Below are 25,408 nucleotides of genomic sequence, written 5' to 3' on the forward strand. Positions count from 1 at the left end.
CTGGTTGATTCCGAGAATCAACCAGTCACCAGCTGGGTGCTCGGTTGGTGGCTGGTTAATTCCTAAAATCAACCAGCCATCATCTGCCCGCCCGGCTGGTGGCTAGTTGATTCCGAGAATCAATCAGCCACTAGCCGGGCAGAGCCACCAGCCGAGCGGGCAGCTGGTGGCTGGTTGATTCCCAGAATCATCCAGCCACCAGTCGCCTGCCCGGCCGGTGGTTGGTTGATTCCCAGAATCAACCAGCCACTAGCCATCCGCCCGGCCGGTGGTTGGTTGATTCCCATAATCAACCAGCCACTAGCCGTCCGCCCGGCCGGTGGCTCATTGATTCCCGGAATCATCCAGCCACCAACCAGACGGGGGAATCAATCAGCCGCCTGGTTGGTGGTTAGGTGATTCTGGGAATCAAACAGCCACCGGCCAGGCAGCCGGCTGGTGGCTCGTTGATTCCCGGAATCAACCAACCACCAGACGGGCCCGGCCGGTGGCTCGTTGATTCCCGGAATCAACCAACCACCAGATGGCCAGCTGGTGGCTGGTTGATTCCGGGAATCAACTAGCCACCAGTTGGGCGGCAGCCACCAGCTAGCCGCCCAACTGGTGGCTGATGGCTACCGCTCAACTGGTGGCTGGTTGATTCCCAGAATCACCCAGCCACCAACGAGACGGGCGGGTGGTGGCTGGTTGATTCTTGGAATCACCCAGCCACCGACCGGGCGACCGGCTCGTGGCTGGTTGATTCCAGGATTCAAACAGCCAGGAGTTGAGTGGCCAGCTGATGGTGGTGGCCGGTTGATTCCCTTATAAACTAGCCACCAGTTGGCCGCCCGGCTGGTGGCTGGTTGATTCCCGGAATCACCGAGCTACCAGCCGGGCGAGCCGCTGGTCGCTAGTTGATTTCTGGAATCAACCAGCCACTAGTCGGCCGCCGGCCTAATGGCTAGTTGATTCCCATAATTGCCCAACCACCAGCCGGGCTGGTGGCTAGTTGATTCTGGGAATCAACCAACCACCAGCTGGCCGTCCGGCTGGTGGTTGGTTGATTCTCGGAATCACCTAGCCACCAGCCGGGGTGCTGGTGGCTGCGTGATTTCAGGAATCAACCAGCCACCAGCCGGGCGACCAGCTGGTGAATGGTTAATTCTCGGCTGGCTGGTGGCTGGTTGATTCCCAGAATCAACCAGTGGCCGGCTGGTGGCTGGTTGATTCCTGGAATTACCCAGCTACCAGCCAAATGGCCACCGGCTAGTGGCTGGGTGATTCTAGGAATCAACCAGCCACCAGCCGGTCACTGGACCACCGGTTGGTGGCTGGGTGATTCCGGGAATCAACCAGCCACCAGTCGCCCGCCCCGCTGGTTGCTGGTTGATTCCTGGAATCACCCAACCACCAGCCGCCCGCCCTACTAATGGCTGGGTGATTCTGGGAGTGAAACAGCCACCAACCGCCCGCTCGACTAGTGGGAATCACCCAGCCACTAGCCGTCCGCTCAGCTAGTGGGAATCACCTAGCCACCAGCCGCCCGCCCAGCTGGTGGCTGGTTGATTCCCGGAATCAAAAGCAAAAGGAGAGATAGTTAACATTTATCAAAAATCACAATTATTGATTAACTATTTTATAGACATTTGTCAGATGAAGGAGATTGGGTTCTGGATTTATTTTCTGGCTCAGGTAAGTTTTATTATATGGAATTGAATTTCAATATGTTATTTTTTAATTAATATGTCATTGTACTAATTTAGTTCATTATTTCTTTTGTGCTTGATAATTAGGTACAACGCTAGCATGTTGCCTTCAAAAAGGAAGAAATCGCATTGCAATTGAAAAAGATCCAGTGCAGTGCAATTTCATTCAGCAAAGAATTATTGTTCTTCAATTTCTTCCAAATGCAATGCAAGAAATTGGGTTGAATAAAGGGGACTTTAGTGAATCACGTGTGGCAAAAAAGGCAAAGGAACCCCAACCACCATTACATGGAATGTTTGGAAAGACATACATTGGGAGATTCGTAGACATCAAAGACCTATTAGAAGAGGTAAGGAAACATAAAATATTATGGAAGAAGACAATGATGAAACTCTAGAGGACGAAGAGTTTGGATTACGTGACATTGTTGATTAAATTTAAGTTATGCTTGTAAATCAAGCTTTGCAATGTTTTGACTTTGACATTTTATGAGAATAATAAACACTCAATTAGGGTTGTTATATGTTCAATATTTGTGATATGTGATTTTTGCATTGATTTTTAAGTTAATCATTATTTTTTGAAAAAAAAAGTGATTATTATTATTTTTTGACATGAAATTCATAAAAAATGCTATTATTTAACCGTTTTTTGTTAAAATTATCGTATAAAAAATGTGATTTTGACATGTCAATTCTAGCAAAAAATTATCAAAACATGTAATTTTTTAGTTATATTTATGTTAAAAATGGTTATTTTTATGTCCATTATTAAAAAATATTGTTTTTTAGAAACAATTATTTCATGTGGATTCAAAAATTAATTAAGGATGTATAAATATGTAGAATATCAAAAATTCTAAATATCGACCTCCTAATTTAAAAATGCAAAACAATAAAAACCTCACTAAAAAAAAGTTAAAATTAAAATAAAAAACAAGCAAATGTGAAGAAAACGGCCACTTCAAAAATGATCAAATTTACAAAATAATTATTTACATTTTATACATTAGAAAATTTAAAGCCAAAACAGTCTTTTAAAAGAAGGTGGTGATGCAGAATACTCGCTTTTTTAAATCAGCATGAAAATCACTACCATTCTAAAATGATTCTAAAACATAATGTACATAAAAAAATTAAAGTGCCAAAAAGTATGCTCTAAAAAAAACATATTCGTTCTGCATCACCCCTTTTCAAAATCAGGTCACTTTGTTGCTATCTCTACGAAACGGGTAACAGTATCAGTTCCCGTTTCAAAGTTTACATTGTTCAAACCAAATGTAAATTCTCGCATTATTAGATGGTTGCTTTTACTGCAGCAGTTTGATTTGACCATTATTGATAAGCCTGGTAAAGAGAATGTTGTTGCTGACATTTTGTCTAGAGTAAATTTGCCTGCAAGTGAAGAAGGAATGGTGGATGACCAAATGCCAGATGAACACCTATTTTTCTATATTAGTTCTCTCTCCATGGTTTTCTGATATAGTGAACTACTTGGTTTTAGCACAATTCCCACCACACCTGTCCTCAAAAGAGAAGAGTAGGATAGTAAGGAAAAGAACCCCTTTCACCTGGATTGGAGGCAATCTCTTCAAACTGGGCCCAGATTAGATCTTGAAAAGATGTGCCAGGGAGGAGGAATTCTTTTACATCCTCCTGACCTATCATGACGGGCCTTGTGGAGGTAATTTTGCAACAAAAAAAACCGCCTTCAAGATATTGTAGGTTTTAACCCTGTACAGAAATTACCTGCATACGAATTCTTAAACAAAGAAAATAAACAATGCGAGAGCATAACCCATAAAACACATATGCATAGAGATTTTTCCTTGGATCCCAAAATCGGGACTACCAGATTGATTTTTTCATTATGTTCCTTTCAATGTTACAATACATATTTATACATGCCGAAGCATCCAATACCATGGACCGAAATCCATCGCGTCCAATACCATGGACCGAAAACCATCGCGTCCAAAAAACATGTACGAAAATCATGCACAAAACCATAGGTGGGTCTGCCCAACCTATCATATGGTCCAAAACCAAAATTTTCCGGGGCGCTGCCCTGGACCCCATAAAGTGGGGTTACGGGTGCCCTTCAAACCCCCTATTAACTACGTGGAAAGAATACAACAGAACACAACAATCTCCCACTTGTTGTTTTCTTTCCACAGGAGAGCTTAGTCATTTTTTCAGCCCTGAGATTCCCATTGCTTCTCTACACCAAGAGAACTTCTCAGAGCTCACAGATTTTTTCAATGCATCTGCAGTATTCTTCAAAGTGTCTACCTTTACCAGCAACACCTTTCTGTCTTCTATCATATCCCTCACAAATTGATACTGAACATCAATGTGTTTTGTCTTTGAATGATAAGCAGGGTTCTTGGCAAGAAAATTGCCCTTTGGCTGTCACAGTCTATTCTTATAGCTCCCTGTACTAACCCCATACTTGAACACAATCTCTGCAACGAAACTGCTTCCTTGCTTGCATGAGTGGCTGCCATGTATTCAGCCTCTGTAGTTGATAGTGCCACTACAGATTGTTTCTTACTCATCCAACTGACTGCACCTCCAAATAGGTTAAACACATACCCACTTGTAGATCTTCTCTGATCCAGATCTCCAGCCCAGTCTGCATCAACAAAGCCATGAATATCCAACACTCTGTCCAATCCTGGTCTTCCTTGGTAGCACAAACCATAATCACTAGTGCTATGCAAATACCTGAAAACCCGCTTCATTGCTGTCCAGTTCTCCTTCCCAGGTTTTGACATAAACCTGCTCAATACTCCCACTGCATCTGCAATGTCTAGTCTAGTACAGACCATTGCATACATCAGGCTACCCGCTACACTTGCATATGGAACACGGGACATGTCCTCTTCCTCTTCTTGTGTCTTGGGACACTGTTCAGCAGATAACCTCACACCTACAGGAATAGGAACCTTCACCGGTTTACTATCCTGCATATTAAACCTCTGGAGTATTGTCTCGACATACTTCCTTTGGTTTAACCAGAGCTTCCTCTTTGACCGATCTCTTTTAATTTCCATGCCCAAAACATAGTTTGCAGCACCAAAATCTTTCATGTCGAATTTGGAGGACAATTGGGTCTTCAAATCCTGGATAATTTCTTTGTCATTTCCAACTAGCAACATATCATCCACATACAAGACCAGATAAATAATACGGTCACCAATTAATTTAAAATACACACAATGATCTGCTTTGCTTCTGGTGAAACCAAGTCCCCGTATAAATGTATCAAATTTCTGATACCACATCCTTGGTGACTGTTTTAACCCATACAAAGACTTCTTTAACTTGCATACCAGTTCTTTCTTACCCTTCACTGCAAAGCCTTCAGGTTGCTTCATATATATTTCCTCTTCCAAATCCCCGTGAAGAAATGTTGTCTTCACATCCATTTGTTCTACCTCAAAATCAAAAGCAGCATCAACAGATAAAAGTAATCTAATAGAAGTTACATTGGCAACAGGAGAAAAAATATCACCAAAATCAATTCTCGGCACCTGGGAATAGCCTTTTGCTACCAACTGAGCTTTGTATTTCTCCACCTTTCCTTCTGCATTTATCTTCTTCTTGAACACCCATTTGCTGCCAATGGGTTTCCTTCTAGCCGGCAACTCCACCAGATCCCAAGCCTCATTTTTGTGCAAATATGCCATTTCATCAACCATGGCCTCTTTCCAGAGTTTTCCATCCTCTGAATCCACTGCTTCCTTCACAGTTCTGGGATCATTATCAATAACAGACAAAGCAAAATTTGAACTGAAAGCAGATGGACTATACCTTTCTGGCCGCCTTCTTTCTCGAACTAATCTTCTCACAGCCGGAGTTTGTGGCTCTTCATCTTCTGATTCCTCCTCTGCTGTAGAGTCTGATTCTTCCTCCTTTGGCTCAAACTCTATCTTCTCAGGTTTCTTTGGTTGGACTTCATGTTGAATAACATCTTTTACCTCTCTTAACAACACATCTCGACTGTACACAACCTTCTATGTGACTGGGTTCCAAAGCTTATAACCCTTTAAACCATCCTTATACCCAATAAAGATGCACTTTTCAGATTTACTATCCAACTTGGTTCGTTTCTCCTTTGGAACATGTACATATGCATCACATCCAAATACCCTTAGATGTGAAAGAGAAGGTTTCTTACCAGTATATACTTCTTGTGGAGTGTTATCCTCCAACGTTGATGAAGGTGATCTGTTGATCAGGTAACATGCAGTATCCACCACCTCTGCCCAGAATTCTTGTCCTAACCCGGCACCACTGAGCATGCTTCTTGCCCTTTCCATCAACGTCTTGTTCATTCTTTCTGCGACTCCATTTTGCTGAGGTGTATATGGAGTAGTCTTCTGCCGTGCTATACCACACTTCTTACAAAATTCTCCACCATTATCTGTTCTCAGCAATTTTATCTTCTTCTCTGTCTGATTTTCCACCAGAGCCTTAAATTTTTTAAACCTGTCAAAGACTTCAGATTTCTTCTTAAGAAAATATATCCATGTATTCCTTGAGAAGTCATCTATGAATGATACATAGTACACAGACTTACCCAGTGATGGAACTTTCACAGGTCCAAACACATCATTGTGCACAAGCTCTAATATCTGTTTCGTCCTCTTACCACCAGAGGGGAAACTCACTCGATTCTGCTTCCCATATACACAATTTTCACAGAAATAAAAATCCAGAGAGCTATTATTCATACCTTCTACCATACCTTTACCATGAAGTATTCGAAGGCCCTTCTCTCCAATATGTCCAAGCCTTTGATGCCACAACATGGTCTTCTCCAGAGACCACTAGATTCTCTACTCCATTTTCAGGAACTATATAACTATTGCACCCATCAACAACAATGCTGCCTTGCAGCTTGTACAGAGTTCCAATTCGAACTCCTCGCATTAATATCAGTGCTCCTCGAACCATCTTGCAGGTATCTTTCTCGAACACCGTATTTACACCTGCATCATCCAACTTTCTTACAGAAATCAGATTTCTGGCCAATGCAGGAATATGTAGAACACCCGGAAGTGTTCTAACCCTTCCACCTTGCAACTTCAACTTTACTTTTCCCCGACCAATGATTCTAGCCTTCCTATGATCTCCTAAGAAGACATCACCACCATCGTATTTCTCATACTCGCAGAACCACTCTCTATGGGGAGTGAAGTGAAAGGATGCACCTGATTCAATCAACCATGCCTCATGATCTACATGTGTACTTGAAGAAGCCAAGTACACATCCCCACCTTCATCTGAGGTGGTTTTCACCTCTGCATAAGGAGCATCATCAGATCCCTTTCCTTTATCAGGAGCTTTAGATTTACAATCCCTTCTGATGTGCCCTTCCTTTCTGCATTTCCAGCGCACCACCTTTGTAGGTTTTCCTGGAGATTTGGATCTCCCTCTAGATTTAGATCTCCCACTCGATGACTTATTTTTGTTTCTGTTCTGGGACCGTCCTCGTACAGACAAGGCACCACCATTCTAGTTGTCCATATTTTTCCGTCTCATCTCCTCCGTCAGCAAGGCTGAGACTATTGCATCAAACTGCAAAGTAGTTGCATTGCTACCTATTGCAATAACCAGACTATTCCACGAATCTGGTAGAGAACACAATAGACTGATGCACTTATCTTCATCTAAAATTTTAATATCAACAGATAATAACTGACTTACCACAGTATTAAACGCATTCAGATGCTCTGTCATCGAGTCTCCATCTTTCATCCTCATGTTATATAGCTTTTTCCGCAGGAACAGTTTATTCACCAGAGACTTAGATTGGTACAAAGTCCCTAGCTTGACCCACAAAGCCTTTGCCGTAGCTTCCCCTGATACATTCAGCAATACTAAATCCGAGACACACAATCGTATTGTGCTCTTTGCCTTCCGATCCAATTTTTTCCATTCTTCATCGGTCACTCCCGATGGTTTAGTACCCAGATCTACCGCGATCCACTGATCTTTATCCACCAACAGATCCTCCATCTTGAGTTTCCACAACTCAAAATTCTGACCATTGAACTTCTCAATCTCTATCTTTCCACTGCTCGCCATCTTCTTTCACCACCAGAATCGATCTCGCAGATCTCCCACTGAACAGGGTCTACCACAGGCCCGAGCGAAACCCCTCAGCAACAAAGGCATCCCCTTGAAGCCAAAATAGCTCTGATACCAAATGTAGGTTTTAACCCTGTACAGAAATTACCTGCATACGAATTCTTAAACAAAGAAAATAAACAATGCGAGAGCATAACCCATAAAACACATATGCACAAAGATTTTTCCCTGGATCCCAAAACCAGGACTACCAGCCTAAATTTTTTATTATGTTCCTTTCAATGTTACAATACATATTTATACATGCCGAAGCATCCAATACCATGGACTGAAATCCATCGCGTCCAATACCATTGACCGAAAACCATCGCATCCAAAAAACATGTGCGAAAATCATGCACAAAACCATAGGTGGGTCACTTTCTCATTCACTTTTGTCATCTTAACCACTAATGTTTATTATATAATTTACCTATAAAACAAAATTACAGAACCCCAAATCATTATATAACCCACCCCTCAGTTAAATATAACCATAAAACAAATAAAATAAATAGGATTAATTAACTAATCCGTATTTAATTAAGAACTCAACCCCACCACCATTTAATGAGGATTAATTATGTCATTCAGACTAATTAATAACTCGATAACCAATCGAATCACCCCCGATATGATTAATCTCTTTAATTTATATTGGGCCCGCCCTCCATATCTGCTAGTCACTTCAGCTCCCCGACGACCGTCTGATCGGATCCTGCAGATTTGATGGTCATCGCGCATATTGCATGGACCTCTGTGGTTGACTTTTAGCGTGCGATGGTGAGCGGTTTCATGAATTGTATTGTTTCTACATGTCAAGTAATGTGCAGTCCCGCCCAAATACCACTTACCCTCTAATAGCAGTGTGATGAAACCCGCTTACTGCCTCCAGCTAAAGACAAAACGTCAAATCGCCTCCCTACTGATGCCACCTATCCATATCATGAACCTGCCAAAAGCTTCGAGTTTGCTTAAAAACAAAGTTAAAATAGTTTTCTGTCCTTATTCTGAAAACTCATGCATGCAACCAGAACGTAGAAGTTGACCAGCTCGTACTCCAACCATTAGCCACCCTTAAATTTGCAGTTCGATGCCATTCCAGTCCACCATTTGCACCCAATGAACTTGCACTCCATTGTCCATCACATAAAAATAGGTATTTACTAGTTTCGTTCCAGAAACCCTGTAAATACTTGATTTCCTCTGTGATTACTTTGAAAAAACCAAAATTCATTAGAATTCAGTTGCGGAATTTAGAATTAAAGACTCCCAAGACCCTTTGTTTTCACCAACTCCACTTGAAAACCCCATTTTCCTATCTGAATCCATAAGAACCATAAATGGAAACCCCTTGTGGCCCTAAATATACCTCCTATCCCTACTACTCATAGAGATTTGGATTATCTGCCCCTAGCAGATAAAGATTTTCAAATAAAAGACCTTGAAACTGATAAAAGCCCCTTGAAAGTATTTTGTCAATACCAAGATAATTACATGAATGGCCCTGATACCATAGGACTTTGGGAATCAAATATCCCAAGGCACATGCTCTCCTATGTGTGCGTTTTCCATGACATTCTCCATCAATGTCAAGCCAATTATAATCTCACCCTCAGAGGAATAATGTCCCCCCATCAAACTGTTCTTTTCACAATTACTGCAGATTCAATCAATGAAATGCTACAGTTTCAGCCCGGTCAAGACCTCACCCCCATTTGCCTTCGGGAATTACTAGAGAAAGCATATAAAATGTCCCAGTCTGAACTCAGTCACCTTTGCCAGACTTTTATGGATAAACAACATCAACCCAAAGATCCTCCTCCCTATGTGGCATCTTTCTTCACAGAGATAGGCAAAAATATAGTCAATATGATAGCTGTAGTCATGGGTTTCAATACTAGTGAATATGTGGATGAATTGACTCTAGTTTTAATGTCCATTTTCACCCCTGGTTAGCCTCCTGCTGTCAAATATAACTATGCTACCTTCATTGCTGAGAAAATACATGACTAGTTCATGAGGCTAGAAAATGAAAAGGTATTCAAGTATTCTACAGTCATATATCACCTTTTCCTTTACTATCAATTTGACAAGTTCCCATTCTCTGTAAATAAACTTGATACAAAGGGTAATCCCAGATCAGTCATTTTTTGGACTTCCATCTTCCACTATTTATATACTTGTCCCTATTCATACAATGAATTCATTGACCAGTTTTTCCACCCTATGACCACCATGCTGACAGGAATTCCTTGTCCTAGGATTAGTGATGAAATAAAGAGAATCCTTCAATTGTTAAAGCAGTACAAGATAGGTGACTGGTACTTGTAGCAGAATCACACTGAGATCTGAATCTATGGTTGTGAACTCCCTCCTTTCAAGCTACCTAAGTATGTTCCTATGAGATTGTTTGCCCTGGAATATTATAGGCAAATGTTAAACTCTGATCAAATTCATTTCACCAAGGCAAAGAAGAAAGCCCAATTGAGGATTAAAGACCACTTAGGCCCATTTTTGTGCAACAATAGAGAAGCAGGGAAAAGAGCAGAAGAAATCATAGAAACAACAATGGCACTAAAGAAAAGCTTTACTTGGAGATATGACCCACAAGGTTTCATTTGTGATAGGAGAATGAAACATAAGCTGTCACCCTATATCCATCACAAAATCCCTGAGATAGAACAGTATGCAAATATGGATGAATGGAGGGAAGGAACTCTTGTCAAAATGGATAGTGATAAAGTTGAAGTAGAGAATGTGATGAAAGACTTAGAAAAGAGACTTGACCTAAACTCTTTTGAATAGGTACCAGTTGAATCTACTCAAAGGCACACACAGGAAACCAGTGCTCCCCCAGCAAAACCACCATAGGAACAAGACCAGGGAACAAGTACTCTAGCATCAAGATAGTCACAAACATCAGAACAACCAGAGATGTCAGAGCAGCATGAAATCTCTGAAGAACAAGCTCCACCACTGCCTCATCCAGCTCAGGTTAATATGGGAAATCCCCCGGTTGTGTAGAATCCTCTGAATGAGTAAAAGAACTTGAAAAGAGACAGGGAAGTAGCTACCCCTGCCAGTGGTCCTTCAGATTATCCTAGTGCTAAGAGGCACAGGCTCAATCCATATTCAGAGGAAGAATTCTTTGAGGAAACAACAGGGAGTTTGAGGAAAGAAGGTGGAGATAGTCTACATACATTCCCAACAGGTGGGACACCTTCCAGTTCACAAAGGCAAGAGCTTGAAAGACAACAAAGTGCCGAAGTTTCATCTTTCAGATCTTCATATGAGAAGATCATAGACATAAAAGGAAAATTCAAGGAGATAAAGACCAAGATTGAGCAGCTGAAGGCCCAAGCCTATGCTCAATACTTGAATATGGCCCCTACAAATCAAACCAGATTGATGTCATCTTATGACATCAAAGAAGGAAAAATGTAGATGAGCTTTCTAAAGCCCACAGTACAGTAGCCCAAGTCATTTGCAGACTACCTCAAGACTAATTTTGAGGTCTTAGCTAAAGACATCCACCCCATAGATCAGATAGAACTGCATTAGCAAACAGGGGAGATGGTTTATTCTACATTGACAAGTAAGGCAATGATGGCACATAGGTTGCAAAATTCATTGGACAACACTACTGCCTAATTGCAACTACAAAAGGCCTCCTCACTGGTAAAGGACAATAGAATCAAATCATTTGAGGATTTGATTATTGAGTTGGGCCATAACCCAAAGGATATCAAGGTTGCAGAAAGCCTAATAAAAAAAAAAAGAATGAAGATATAGCTGCACTGAGAAAGTAGTTGAAATTGCTACATCTCATTCACTCTCAGACTGCTGAAGTGATTGAGAAGAAAAATGAGGAAGAATTTATGGACTTGGTCCTTAAGCTAAATAAGCAACTAAAAGAGACAGAGCAAGAATTATAGAAAACACTACAAAACAGGCAGAGTGAGTTGACCACATAGCCTCAAAATGTAGTGCCAGCAATTTCTACAGCAGTTCCTTCTACATTGGCAACTGCTTTAGCATCAAATGTCCCTTTAGCAACAGTTACAACTATAGAAGTAACAGGTACAGTTACATCACAAGCAGGAACCTCAAATCAAAGCACATAAGAATTGATCAAGTGCATGAAGGAAATGAAGCTCCAAGTCACTCAAATGCAAAAAGTAAAAAAGAAATTCATTACTTTAGAGCAAAAATATGATGTATCAAAATTCAATTTTGCCAAAGAGATGAGAAAAAACAAAGGTTTGACCCAACAGATTAAAATACCGGAAAAAGATCTTACATTTGAAAAGACTTTAACTGATATCAAAAATATATTATGGACCAATATCATTGATTCCATCAATGATATTTGGTCATCAATTCAAATCATTTTTGAACAAATTGACTTAGTGAAAGTTGTTCTTCAAGAGATTGAAAAAACCAAGGAAGAACTAGGAAGGAAGCCTGAAGAAGCTATCAGATTAATAAACTTTCTAAACATTAGAAATAGGCATCAGTTGGAACAATTAAACATTGATGATAGGACTGCTACCATCCTCGAAAAAAAAAAAAGTATTGACCAAAAGGAGTCTAATGCAAGGCCTGGAACACAAATGTCAAAATATGTAGGAAGACATAGATGAATTTATGGAGAAATTTTGCATATTACAAAGTAAAGGACTTCCAAGTACTTTAGTCATCAATGACAAGCTAATGTTTCAGGGTGATTATGTCAAAAAATTACATCAGCAAGCTAACAGTCAGGCCAGTTCATCTGCAGTCAAGGCATTGCCCACAAGGAGAGTTCTCTATGATAGTTTGGAGAACCTTTTTTACATTGAGCATGAAGTGAAGCACTTATTTCCAATGCAACCAAATTTTGTAAAATATACAGAAGCAGATGAAATCTACATAAAATTGACAAGGACAAGAATACCGAGAGATGATTGGTGGACCAGCATGACAGACATCTTATGATTTACCATGGTAAAAAGTGAAGTAAATTGAAGTATTTACCATAGTCAATTTTGGTAAAAAAGGATGAATGATGGTAAAACAGGTAAAGAGTATCAGTCATAGGTAAAAGAGTATCAGTGAAAACTGAAATCAATCATCCAGGATAGAATTACAAGCAAGACAGCAAGATGCATATTCATAGAACCTGCATCCAACTCCTTCAACAAAAACAGGGACAACAACAAGCAGTTCACATTCAGTTTCTACTTTTGAGACCATCTGTCTCTATATTCATGTAAAAGATATTTAGTTTTCCTAGAATGTATCTCTCTTAGTTAGGAGATATTTTGATGTTAATTTTGTATAAGTACTTCCTTATTTGAAGTACTGAGTGTGGATTCTTAGACATTTCTGTAGACAATTTACTTTTGGAATTGAAGTGCTGTTGAACAACTTTTGTATGGCTGGCTGGAACAAAGTAATAAAGCAAAGGACTTTTACAGGATACCTGTGTCAAATGAGAAACAAATAAGTATTCTATATCTTGTGTTTTTACAGTTTTCTGGTTTAATAAATATTCATATGTGTTTCATATTTGAATGATAAATGAAAAGTTATATTTCAGAAAGAGGTTTACTGCATGCTGTCTTTAAAATCGTTTATATTCTTAATGTTTTCTTCTAGGATATAATAGGTAGGGAATTCTTAGTTGCTCCTTGCTTTTATAGTTTATCACTATGACCCTTTAACAAAGAATACTTAATTTCTTTTTGTTAATGAGCACCCACTTTCCCTCATCTTAGACCCTCTTGAAGGATTCTTAGTTGCCCTTCCCCCTGTTCAAGACCATTTCACCCATTCGAAACTATCATTTGTCTTTTGTTTGGTTATCTTGCCCTATGAAATTTCTCCTTTGTTAAATCTACCTGATCCAGTTAATCCATCATTTAGTTGACTCCATAGCCCAATGGCCTGAAATACCTTGTTTTATCCATCTGCTCTAAAATTCCACCACCAAACAAAATCAAAACCCCCCAAACTTTCATAACTAGCTTAATATCTCACAAAACAAAGCTAAATCACAAAGAGAGAGCCCTCTCTGAGTACAGATTGGCTATATTCTATACTTAAAATATTTTTTTGTGGTTACCTCAGACCCCTTTCATTCTTGTAACAACTTCAAGGAAAATCTGAGTGATAAAATAGTGGCGACCATACTGGGAAAGGACAATTCCTTAGTCAAAACAAATCTTTAAGAAAATTTAAACCTCAAATCTAAAAGCATCTTAAAGAAATCATAGAAGTTTTTTTTTATATCCGTTAAGAAAACCAAAAATAAAACCCAAAAATCAGGCTTCAAAAAGGACTCATTACACTTGAGCTAATCCTGATCCCAATCCACCACAAGTGTTTGAGGATCGCAATCTGATCCCCAGAATTCTTAGAAGACAAGAAAGTTTTGTTAGTCTTCGGCCCACATTTAGATCCTCATCTTGTCCTGTTAAGTGGATTTACCTCGAAGACCTACCCTTTGATGAATACTTTGGAACCTCTTTGTTTAGGACTTCATCTGATTCTGAATTAGCAGACCTAGTCCAAGACCCATAGTTCATCCAAGAACTAGAAATCCAAGCAGCCAATTTGTCAATTGATAGACATTTGCAGAACTCACCACAATTTGATCTTACCACTGAAGGAACCCCTAATCCCTCCGTAATCACTTCTGTTTTTGCAAGCTCGTTATCATTCCCTAATATCTCTCAACCTCAAACCACTCCATATCTCACCATCACCTCCAACTCTCCATCCACAACTCAAACACCCACTATTACTCCAACCCCAGCTTTGTTTCACCATTACCAACAGCAATGGCCAATAGATATGCCCCCCTCGTACTACCAACAAACTTAGGTGCCATGCCCCAGGACTACCAAAGTAAGATCACTACTTTTGATGGCACTGGAACCTATACAACCCAACAACACACCAAGAAGATGATTGATTATTTTGAAATTTATGAAATAGATACTGCTAATGTGCAAATGAGAATATTTGTTCAAATTTTATCGAGGGAATTTAGAACCTGGTTCAGAGCCTTAACACCAAATATTATAGACAGCCTAAGAACTCTCTATCAACAATTCCTGAACAAGTGGGAGAAAAGGAAAGACCCCTTCAGATTCTATCTGAATGCGAAAACCTAAGAAGAGGACCACAAGAAACTGTGCAGGACTATTGCACTAAACTCAACATTATGTATAATGCCATCCCACTAGATCTTAGACCCCCACCCAGTTTAGCCTTAATCAAATTCCTAGATGGATTTGATTCTGATATGGCTTTCCAGCTGAGAGAACGAAACCCCCCTACTTTGGAAGATATGCAAATCATAGCAGTCAGTGTTGAAGCCAACCTGCTATCTAAAAGAGCCAAGGCAAGGAGTTAAAGGAGGATACTATTAAAGCAAGAAAGCTCACCCATTGGACAAAAGCTAGATGTCATAATTAAAGGAATGGATAGACTATGAGATAGAGTGGAGACAATTGAAAGGAAATCTCCTTGGGATAGCCAACAAGCCAATACATGGAGAAATCCTAATTTCAAGAAAAATCAAAACCTGAACACTGGAAAGAATGGTCCCGATCAAAACATTAGAGCCCCTTTCCAAGATAACTATGTAGAAGCTTCCCACTCTGAAGGCCCAGAAGAAGATACTAAAATTAATCTGATGGGGCTTGATGATGAAGGAGAAGTTTTCTTATCCCTAGATGATCAAGAGGCCCACATACTTAAACAGCTCCAAACCCAATCAGGGGAATCGTTCGACTTTAGAGAAGGATATGACTCAGCCATCTTTGAGGTGCATAAGCAATACAATCTAAGAAGTATGAGAATTGATGTCCCTGAAACGAACAAACAAACGGTTCCAAATCAGCCCAAAAAAGGTAAGACAATAATCAAACCTGTACAAATTCTTTCTAGATCAAACACTAATCCTTCTAACCCCATAATCGAAGATGTTTCTGATAATCAACCAAATAATAAACAACCCTCCACTTCCCTTCCTTCCAAGGAAACTGTGGAAGAACCTCCAAAGGTTGATCTAGGAGAATCAACAAATCATGATTCTACTCCTCAAAAGGAGAAAAACATAGAAAACACAGAAAATAGAGAGAATACTGCTGCTCGAAATCCAAAGGCCCAAATAGAAAAACCCTTTAATCTGGAAACAGAAGTAGGTAAGCTAAAAATTTCTATCCCATTATCTGAATTAGCTAAACATGATGCCTACCGAACTCAAATCAATAGATCATTGAAAATTATTATAACTGAAGATTCAATTAATCTTTTTGATGACCAGCCCGAATTAATCCTTGGCCCAGAAGTGAATGGAAAACCATTGGAAGGAGGAATTCCCCCCTTCTATGTGAGCTTAAAAATACATGATAAGGTTCTTCACAATGCCATGTTTAACTCTGGTGCATCTCATAATCTCATGCCCAAGTCTTTAATGGAAAAGCTAGACCTAGACATCACTAGACCATACAAAGATTTATTTTCTTTTGATTGTAGTTAGGTGAGATGTTTAGGACTGATAAAAGACTTGTGTGTTTCATTGGTTCAATACCTTGCAAAAAAAAATTTAATGGACATAGTGGTAGCAGATATACCACCCAAATATGGCATGTTATTATCCAGATCTTGGGGTGCTAAGCTTCAGAGATCTCTTCAATTGGATATGTCATATGCCACTATATCGGTTTTTGGACAACCAAAGAAACTATACAGAGAAACATTGATGAAATATGTAGTAAGTAGTCAGGAAAGACCCCAAAATTTCCCCATCTACTCAGTACACTCTGATATGGATTCGTTCATTCTTTACAATGCAGAAGCCAGTCCTTCCAATACTTTAGAGGTTTTAGTAGCAGAACCAAAAGAAATTGAAAAAGAAAAATCAAGTGTTCATATTCAGGAAATATCAGATAACAAAGAAAAGTCAGATGAAAATGAAAACCCAGATCCCATGGTTAAACAAATTCCTACTACCCCAGACACAAATTATGAGCATGAAATCCTTTGGCATTTAGAATTTGATGGCTCAATCAATAAACTAGGAGCAGGAGCAGGAGTTTGGGTGTATAATTTAGAAAATGATCATGCTGAAGGCCATGCCTACAGATTAAATTTTAGATGCACCAATAATATGGTAGAATATGAGGCTCTCTTGTTGGGTCTTAAACTTGTTAAAAAATTAGGAGCAATCAGGGTTTTTGTCATAGGAGATTCAGAATTAATAATTAAACAGATTAAAGGAACTTACTCAACTAGGGATCCTAGACTAGGATATTATAGAGGAACAGTAATAGAAATTCTCAACACTTTTTTGGAAACCCAGCTTGCAACTATCCCTAGAAAACACAACATGCAAGCCCACAGTTTGGCCATGTTTGCCAGCACCTGCAAATTACCTTTTCAACCTAATCATCAATATACTGTTGAGATTAGGCACAGACTAGCCATCCCTTATAATCTGAAGAACTGGTAGGTTTTTGATAGTGATAAGAAGATCAATAATTTTTTAACTTTAGATGAAGAGTTTTCTAACATTAACATAGATGTCGATACAGTTATTAGTTCTAATAAAATAAATGAGGTAGAAATTAAAATTTTAGAAGAAAATTCAATAAATGTGCTTCATCCCACAAAATTCACACAAAAAGAAATTTATGACCTGAAACAAATGGACCTAGATGAAATAATTGAAGAAGAAATAGAGGTTATCAACCTAAAAGACAATAATTTACCCAAAGGATTGACTCCTTTAGAAGATTTGTTTGACTCCAATGACATTCCCCAGAAACCTAAAATGGAGCCATTAAAAGCAAATATCAAAGAGTACAACTTAGGATCATATGATAATCCAAAAATGATAAAATTGTCAAAATCTTTACCTCCTGATTAGAAGCTAAAGTATGTTGAACTTATGAGGGAATTCCAGGTTGTCCTTGCTTGGAGTTATGAAGATTTGATGTCCTATGACACCTCTATTATTTAGCACACTATACCTCTGAAAGAAAATCAAAAGCCCTTTAAACAGAAACTCAGAAGAATTAACCCCTATAACCATCAATTGAGAAAAAAATCAAACGCATGTATGAAGCAAGGATTATTGCCCCTATTAGATTTTTCAGTGGGTGTCTAACTTGGTACCTAATAGGAAGAAAACTGGGGAAATAAGGTTATGTGTTGATATGAGAAATGTAAATAAGTTCTCCCTTAAATATAACTATCCTTTACCCAAAATGGATCATATTTTGCAAACGGTAGTGGGTTCTTCTATAATTTCACTTTTAGATGGGTTTTCAGGATATAACCAAATCTTGGTTCATCTTGATGACCAAGAGAAAACTGTTTTTACAACACCATGGTGTACTTTCATATACATCAAAATGTCATTTGGACTAAAAAACATAGGAGAAACCTTCCAAAGTGCACTGGACATTGCCTTTGCCAAAGAAATTCATGATTTTCTTGTTATATATCTAGATGATCTAACTGTTTTTTCTAAATCAGATCAACAACACTTGGACCATCTCAGGAAAGTATTTTTAAAAAGCAGAAAATATGGCATTTCTTTGAATCCAAAGAAGTCCTTGTTCGGTCTAGAGGAGGGTAAACTTTTAGGTCACATTATTTCCAAAGATGGCATTCAAATTGACCCTTCCAGGATCAAAGCTATTTTACAGATACCCCATCCAAGAAGTATTAAAGAACTTCAGGCTTTCCTAGGCAAGATAAATTTTTTACGATGATTTATTTCTAACTTAGCCTAACTCATTAGATTACTAAATAACATCCTAAAAAAGGATTCAAGTATCAAATGGACAGTAGAGGCTAAGCAATCATTTGAAGAAATCAAAATGGCCTTAACCAGAACACCAGTCCTCACGAGTCCACAATTTGATAGAGACTTCATCATTTTTTCTTTTGCATCAGAACACACCATAGCTGTAGTTTTATTACAAAAGGATGATTAGGGATGTGAAAAACCTATAGCCTTTTTTAGTAAAGCACTCAGAGATGCATCATTAAAATACAAAATAATGGAGAAACAAGCTTTTGCACTGATAAAAGCTATTAAAGATTTCAGAGTCTACATATTATACTCTCATGTAATAGCTTATGTTCCTAATGCAGTAGTCAAAGACATCCTAACTCAAGATGGATTTGATCATAAAAGAGGAAAATGGATAGCTACCATCTTAGAGTATGATATAGAGATAAAACCTACCAAGCTAATAAAAGGTCATGGATTGGCCAAACTCATGTCAGAAACTAATTGCCAAGCCATAGACATAAATGAACTGGATAACGAGCAGGAGATGACGACTCCACAAATCATCCAGGCCTTTTCAAATTCACCTTGGTATGCTGATATAATTTATGTTTTACAAAATCTGTAGGCTCCTCCAGGGTTATCCAGAACCAAGAGTAGGTTTTTGAAAATGAAAGCTTCAAAGTTTTGCATCTTAGATAATACTCTTTTTTGGAAAAATCATGAAGGAATTTTGTTAAATTGTTTATTAAAAGATGAAGCTAACAAGGCTCTCCAAGAATTTCATGCAGGAGACTGTGGTGGACATATCTATTGGAAGTCAACTGCATAAAAGATCCTAAGGGATGGATTCTATTGACCAACCTTGTTTGTAGATATGAAGAGATTTGTAACTTCTTGCCATAAATGTCAAATCTTTGAAGGCAAAAGAAAATTGTTACCTTTACCCTTAAAACCCATTTCCACCGAGAAACCTTTTCAACAATGGGGTCTTGACTTCATTGGAGAAATTCATCCACCCTCTTCTGGCCAACACAAATGGATACTCACTACCACTAACTATTTTACTAAATGGATAGAAGCCATTCCCTCTAGACAAGCCAATGACACTGTGATCACAGGTTTCCTAGAGACCAATATTTTGTCTAGATTTGGTTGTCCCACTAAAATCATTACTGATAATGTTGCAGCCTTCAAGTCAAAGAAAATGATTAATTTTTGTAACAAGTATCACATTACATTGGGCCATTCCACAGCCTACTACCCTCAAGGGAATGGACTGGCAGAATCTTCCAACAAGAGTCTAATTAATATCATCAAAAAACTATTGGAAGAAAATAAGAAAACTTGGAACAAAAAATTGATCAATGCTTTGTGGGTAGATAGGATTACAACCAAAAAATCCATTGGAACCAGTCCCTATGAGTTAGTATATGGCATGGAGGTTGTTTTTCCTTCATCATTAGGGGTTCCTGTCATGAAAATACTCCAAGAAGCTCAAGTGGAACCTAATGATATACAAAGAAGGATAAACCAGACTATCAATTTGCAGCAAACCAGGGAGGAGGTGTACCAAAGATCCCAAGTGTTGTAGGAGAAACTTAAGAAGATATTTGACAGAAGAACCAAGGCAGAAGATTTCTACCTTGGAGATAAAGTGTTAAGATGGGATTCAAGAAGAGAGGACAAGGGGAAACATGGGAAGTTTGACTTCCTGTGGAAAGGACCATACATCATCTATGCTTTCAGAGGAAACAATGCATATTTTCTTAAAGAGTTAGATGGTACAGAAGTAGAAGGAGGACCAGTCAATGGTCAGATGTTGAAACATTAATTTGATCCTAGTTACTAATGCTACAATGTTCTTCACAGTACATATTATATCTTTTGTAATGTCATAGTGTTGATTGGACAATAAGATTTTGGAGTTGAAGCTCAAAGAGAAAGCCCTAAGCTTCAGAAGTATTACTATCATACATATACATAAAGCAACAGGCAAGAGGAAGATTGCAAGGCACAATCATAGTCATTCAAAGGCCACTAATCTAATGTTCTTGACTTTCCACCAGGAAAAGCCATCCCCAAGTGGAGCCATTGTTATTTCCCTATACCAATAGGTGTCATATATCATGATTGACTTGGTTTAACTCTGAAATATGTTCATACATTTACTTGTAGCAAAGGTTTTCCACATTTGTAAAAAAATCAAGAAATTAAAAAATGTAAAGAGGGTATACCTTAGGAAAATAATAAAAAATAGGTCAAAAAGTGAAAGAAAATGAACCCCAACAAAAACAAAAGACCAGGAAAGTGTGCAAGTCTAAATTCCACTACTTTTTTACTTTTGTATAATAAAAAATTGTGTGCAGCTTGTCACCTATGCCACAATTCATGAATAGTCAAATAGTTTAAGCTTGACTAGTTCATGTTTTCAATTTCATGTTTTAGAAATAGAGAATAAAGATCTGACCAAACAGTGTAAACTTGGCAGATAAGTAGATAGGTAGAGTGAAAAAAGGAGCTCAATAGTTTAATCTGAGCCCTTGGATGTAATAAGTGTAGACTTAAATAAGCTTCACCGTGCAAAAAGAAAAAAAAAAGTTTGATAAGGGTTTGCCAGTCTAAGTGCACCCTAATAAAGAAGTGAAAATGCTAGGGTAAAGTAGGCAGGGTATGTAGATGATGGTTGCAGAATAAATATCAGGTGAATGATAAGTTTAAATGTTCAAATCTTTTACTTTCATCACTAGGTAAAGGCATGTATCACATGGAAAGGCACATGAACATTCAAAGTCAAAATAATTAACTTCCCTACCCATTCCCTTAAAAATCTTCAATAATTCCCTAAGTACTAAAGGTAATTACCAAAGTTAGAGGGGCTCAGAGCATTTCTCTGACTTTTGGAGGGACCAGACCCTCGGCCCAATAATTGGAAATGCCTAAAGTGCTTAAGTCCCTTTCATCAACATTGCCCCCCCCATAAGATCACTCATTCCTTTGATAAAACTTTTCCTAAGTAATATCCTATTTTACTTAGGGAAATTGAAACAAATATGCATAAAAACCCTTTTGTACACTTTAGACTAAGTAATATGTTATACGATGAAACACTTTTGGAAAACATTGGACTTAGCACTTTCTCATTCACTTTTTTCATATTAACCACTAATATTTATTATATAATTCCCCTATAAAATAAAATTACCCACGCCCGTATTATATTATTATACAAAACCCTAAATCATTATATATCTAGCCCCTTGGTTAAATATAACCATAAAACAAATAAAATAAATAGGATTAATTAACTAATACGTAGTTAATTAAGAAACCAACCCCGCCACCAGTTAATGAGTATTAATTACGTCATTCGGACTAATCAATAACTTGATAACCAATTGAATCACCCCCGATATGATTAATCTCTTTAATTTATATCGAGCCTACCCTCCATATCCGCTAGTCACTTTAGCTCCCCGATGACCGTCCAATTGGATCCTGCAGATCCGATGGTCATCGCGTATATCCAATGGACCTCTGTGGTCAAATTTTAGCATGCAACGGTGAGCGGTTTCATGAATTGTACCGTTGTTATGTGTCAAGCAGCGTATGGAATCGTGCGGTCCCGCCCAAATACCACTTACCCTGCAATAGCGGTGCGATGAAACCCGCTTACCGCCTCCTGTTAAAGACAAAACGTCAAGTCGCCTCCCTACTGACACCACCTGTCCATATCATGAACTCGCCAAAAGCTTTGACTTTTCATAAAAACAAAGTTAAAATAGTTTTCCATCCTTATTCTGAAAACTCATGCATGCAACTAGAACGTAGAAGTCGACCAACTCGTACTCCAACCATCAGCCACCCTAAAATTTGCAGTTCGACCCCGCTCCAATCCACCATTTGCACCTAGTGAACCTGCACTTTGTTTCCCATCACTTAAAAATAGACATTTACCAGTTTCCTTCCAGAAACCCTATAAATACTTGATTTCCTCTATGATTACTTTGAAAAACCCAAAATTCATTACAATTCAGTTGCAGAATTTAGAATTGAAGACTCCCAAGACCCTCTGTTTTCACCAACTCTACTTGAAAACCCCATTTTCCTATTTGAATCCACAAGAACTAGAAATGGAAACCCCCGTTTCCCTCAATATAACTCCTATCACTACTCCTCATAGAGATTTGGATTAGCTGCCCTTAGCAAATAAATATTTTCAAATAAAAGACCTTGAAAATGATAAAAACTCCTTGAAAATGTTTTGTCAATGCCGGGACAATTACATGAATGGCTCTGATACCATAGGACTTTGGGGATCAAATCTCCCAAGGTACATACTCCCCTATGTGTGCATTTTCCCTGACATTATTCATCAATGTCAAACCAATTATAATCCCACCCTCAGAGCAATAATGTCCCCCAATCAAATTGTTCTATTCACAATTACTACAGATTCAATCAATGAAATGCTACAGTTTCAGCCCGGTCAAGACCTCACCTCCATTTGCCTTCAAGAATTACTAGAGAAAGCATCTAAAATGTCCCAGCCTTAACTCAGTCGCATTTGATAGACTTTTATGGATAAACAAAATCAACCCAAAGATTCTCCTCCCTATGTGGGATCTTTCTTCACAGAGCTAGGAAAAAATATAGTTAATATGATAGCTGCAGTCATGGGTTTCAATACTAGTGAATATGTGGATGAATTGACTCTAGTTTTAATGTCAATTTTTACCCTTGGTCAGCCTCCTGCTATCAAATATAACTATGCTGCTTTCATTGCTGATAAAATCCATGACCAGTTCATGAGGCTAGAAAATGAAATGGTATTCAAGTATTCTACAATCATATATCACCTTTTCCTTTAGTATCAGTCTTCCAAGTTCCCATTCTCTACAAATAAACTTGATACAAAGGGTAATTCCAGATCAATCATTTTTTGGACTTCCATCTTCCACTATTCATATACTTGTCCCTATTCATACAATGAAGCCATTGACCAGTTTTTCCACCCTGTGACCACCATGCTGATAGGAAGTCCTCCTCCTAGGATTAGTGATGAAATCAAGAGAATCCTTCAACTATCAAAGCAATACAAGATAGGTGACTGGTACTTGTACCATAATCACACTGAGATCTGAATCTATGGTTGTGAACTCCCTCCTTTCAAGCTGCCTAAGTATGTTCCTATGAGATTGTTTGCCCTGGAATATTATAGGAAAATGTTAAACTCTGATCAAATTCATTTCACCAAGGCAAAGAAGAAAGCCCAATTGAGGATTAAAGACCACTTAGTCCCATTTGTGTGAAACAATAGAGAAGTAGGGAAAAGAGCAGAAGAAATCGTAGAAACAACAATGAGACTAAAGAAAATATTTACTTGGAGATATGACCCACAAGGTTTCATTTGTGGTAGGAGAATGAAACATAAGCTGTCACCCTATATCCATCACAGAATCCCTGAGATAGAATAGTATGCAAATATGGATGAATGGAGGGAAGGAACTGTAGTCGAAATGGATAGTGATCAAGTTGAGGTAGAGAATGTGATGAAAGACTTAGAAAAGAGACTTGACCCAGACTCTTTTGAACAGGTACCAGTTGAATCTACTCAAAGGCACACACAGGAAACCAGTGCTCCCCCAGCAAAGCCACCACAGGAACAAGACCAGGGAACAAGTACTCTAGCATTAGGATATTCACAAACATCAAAACAACCAGAGATGTCAGAGCAGCATGAAATCTCTGAAGAACAAGCTCCACCACTGCCTCATCCAGCTCAGGTTAATATGAGAAATCCCTCGGTTGTGTAGAATCCTATGAATGAGTAAAAGAACTTGAAAAGAGATAGGGAAGTAGCTACCCCTGCCAGTGGTCCTTCAAATCAGCCTGGTTCTAAGAGGCATAGGCTAAATCCATATTCAGTGGAAGAATTCTTTGAGGAAACAACAGGGAGTTTGAGGTGTTATCACTCAGGTTGTCCCTTGGCTCCTTAAGGGATACGGTCGAGGTAACCACAAACCAATATTTGGATTGCAGGTCCTAGCCTACCTGCAATCAGAGAGGGCTCTCTCTTTTTAATTTAGCTTTGTTTTGATATGATTTTAGGCTAGTTATGGTGTACATGGGTTTTGTTTTGAGTTTGGTGGGATGGATGGATGATGTTTCAGACAGAGTTGGTATGCAAAGTGTGAGAAGTTCAGACCATTAGGCATGGAGTCAAGGATTAAGGGCTGCTGGATGTATCTTCTTTGGAAAAGAGTGACTACAGAGCATGATAGCTAAACAAGGAACAACTTCAAGCTGGAATAGGGGTGAAATGGTGGTCAGGTAATGAAAGGCAACTAAGTAGCTCTCATTATGCTAACAGAGGGAAGGTGAGTGAACATTATATAGGAGAAATCAAGGATTCCTAAACAACATTCATATATGAAGGAACTAGAGCAAATATGAGCAATAAAGTATTCATATTCATAACTAATTCAGTAGAAAACATAGAGAAATAACAGGAATTGAGCATAGAGCACAGTTAAGCAACATCTGAGCTATTCTTTCTTCCTGCAACTTAGATCATGACACATAGATGATATTGCAAACATAGAGACTGAAAACAGGGGAGAAAGACTTATTGATCCATGTAGAAGCACTAGAATTTTGTAATCTACTCTTCAGCCATCAAATCCACACCAGACAGCTCAAAAGCAAATCATTCCAGCTATCTTTGTTCATAAAGGTTCTCAAAATATACAACGCAAGTCTCAGTTTATCGACCAACCAACCA

General features: G+C 38.7%; 1 protein-coding gene across 1 annotated transcript in view; it reads right to left on the reverse strand.

The window, feature by feature from the left end:
• Nucleotides 1-11,805: 11,805 nt before the first annotated feature.
• LOC149193209 (receptor-like protein Cf-9 homolog) overlaps nt 11,806-25,408 on the reverse strand; it is an 88,515-nt gene continuing 74,912 nt past the window's right edge. The window contains exon 2 of the mRNA XM_089407251.1: nt 11,806-11,934. Coding sequence (XP_089263377.1) covers nt 11,806-11,934 — 129 coding nt within the window. The remainder of the gene's footprint in view (nt 11,935-25,408) is intronic.

This window comes from Pinus tabuliformis, chromosome 2_2 (genome assembly GCF_031772625.1).
Source record: "Pinus tabuliformis cultivar Carrire ecotype Pingquan chromosome 2_2, CPIR1, whole genome shotgun sequence".
In the NCBI taxonomy this organism is placed as follows: domain Eukaryota; kingdom Viridiplantae; phylum Streptophyta; class Pinopsida; order Pinales; family Pinaceae; genus Pinus; species Pinus tabuliformis.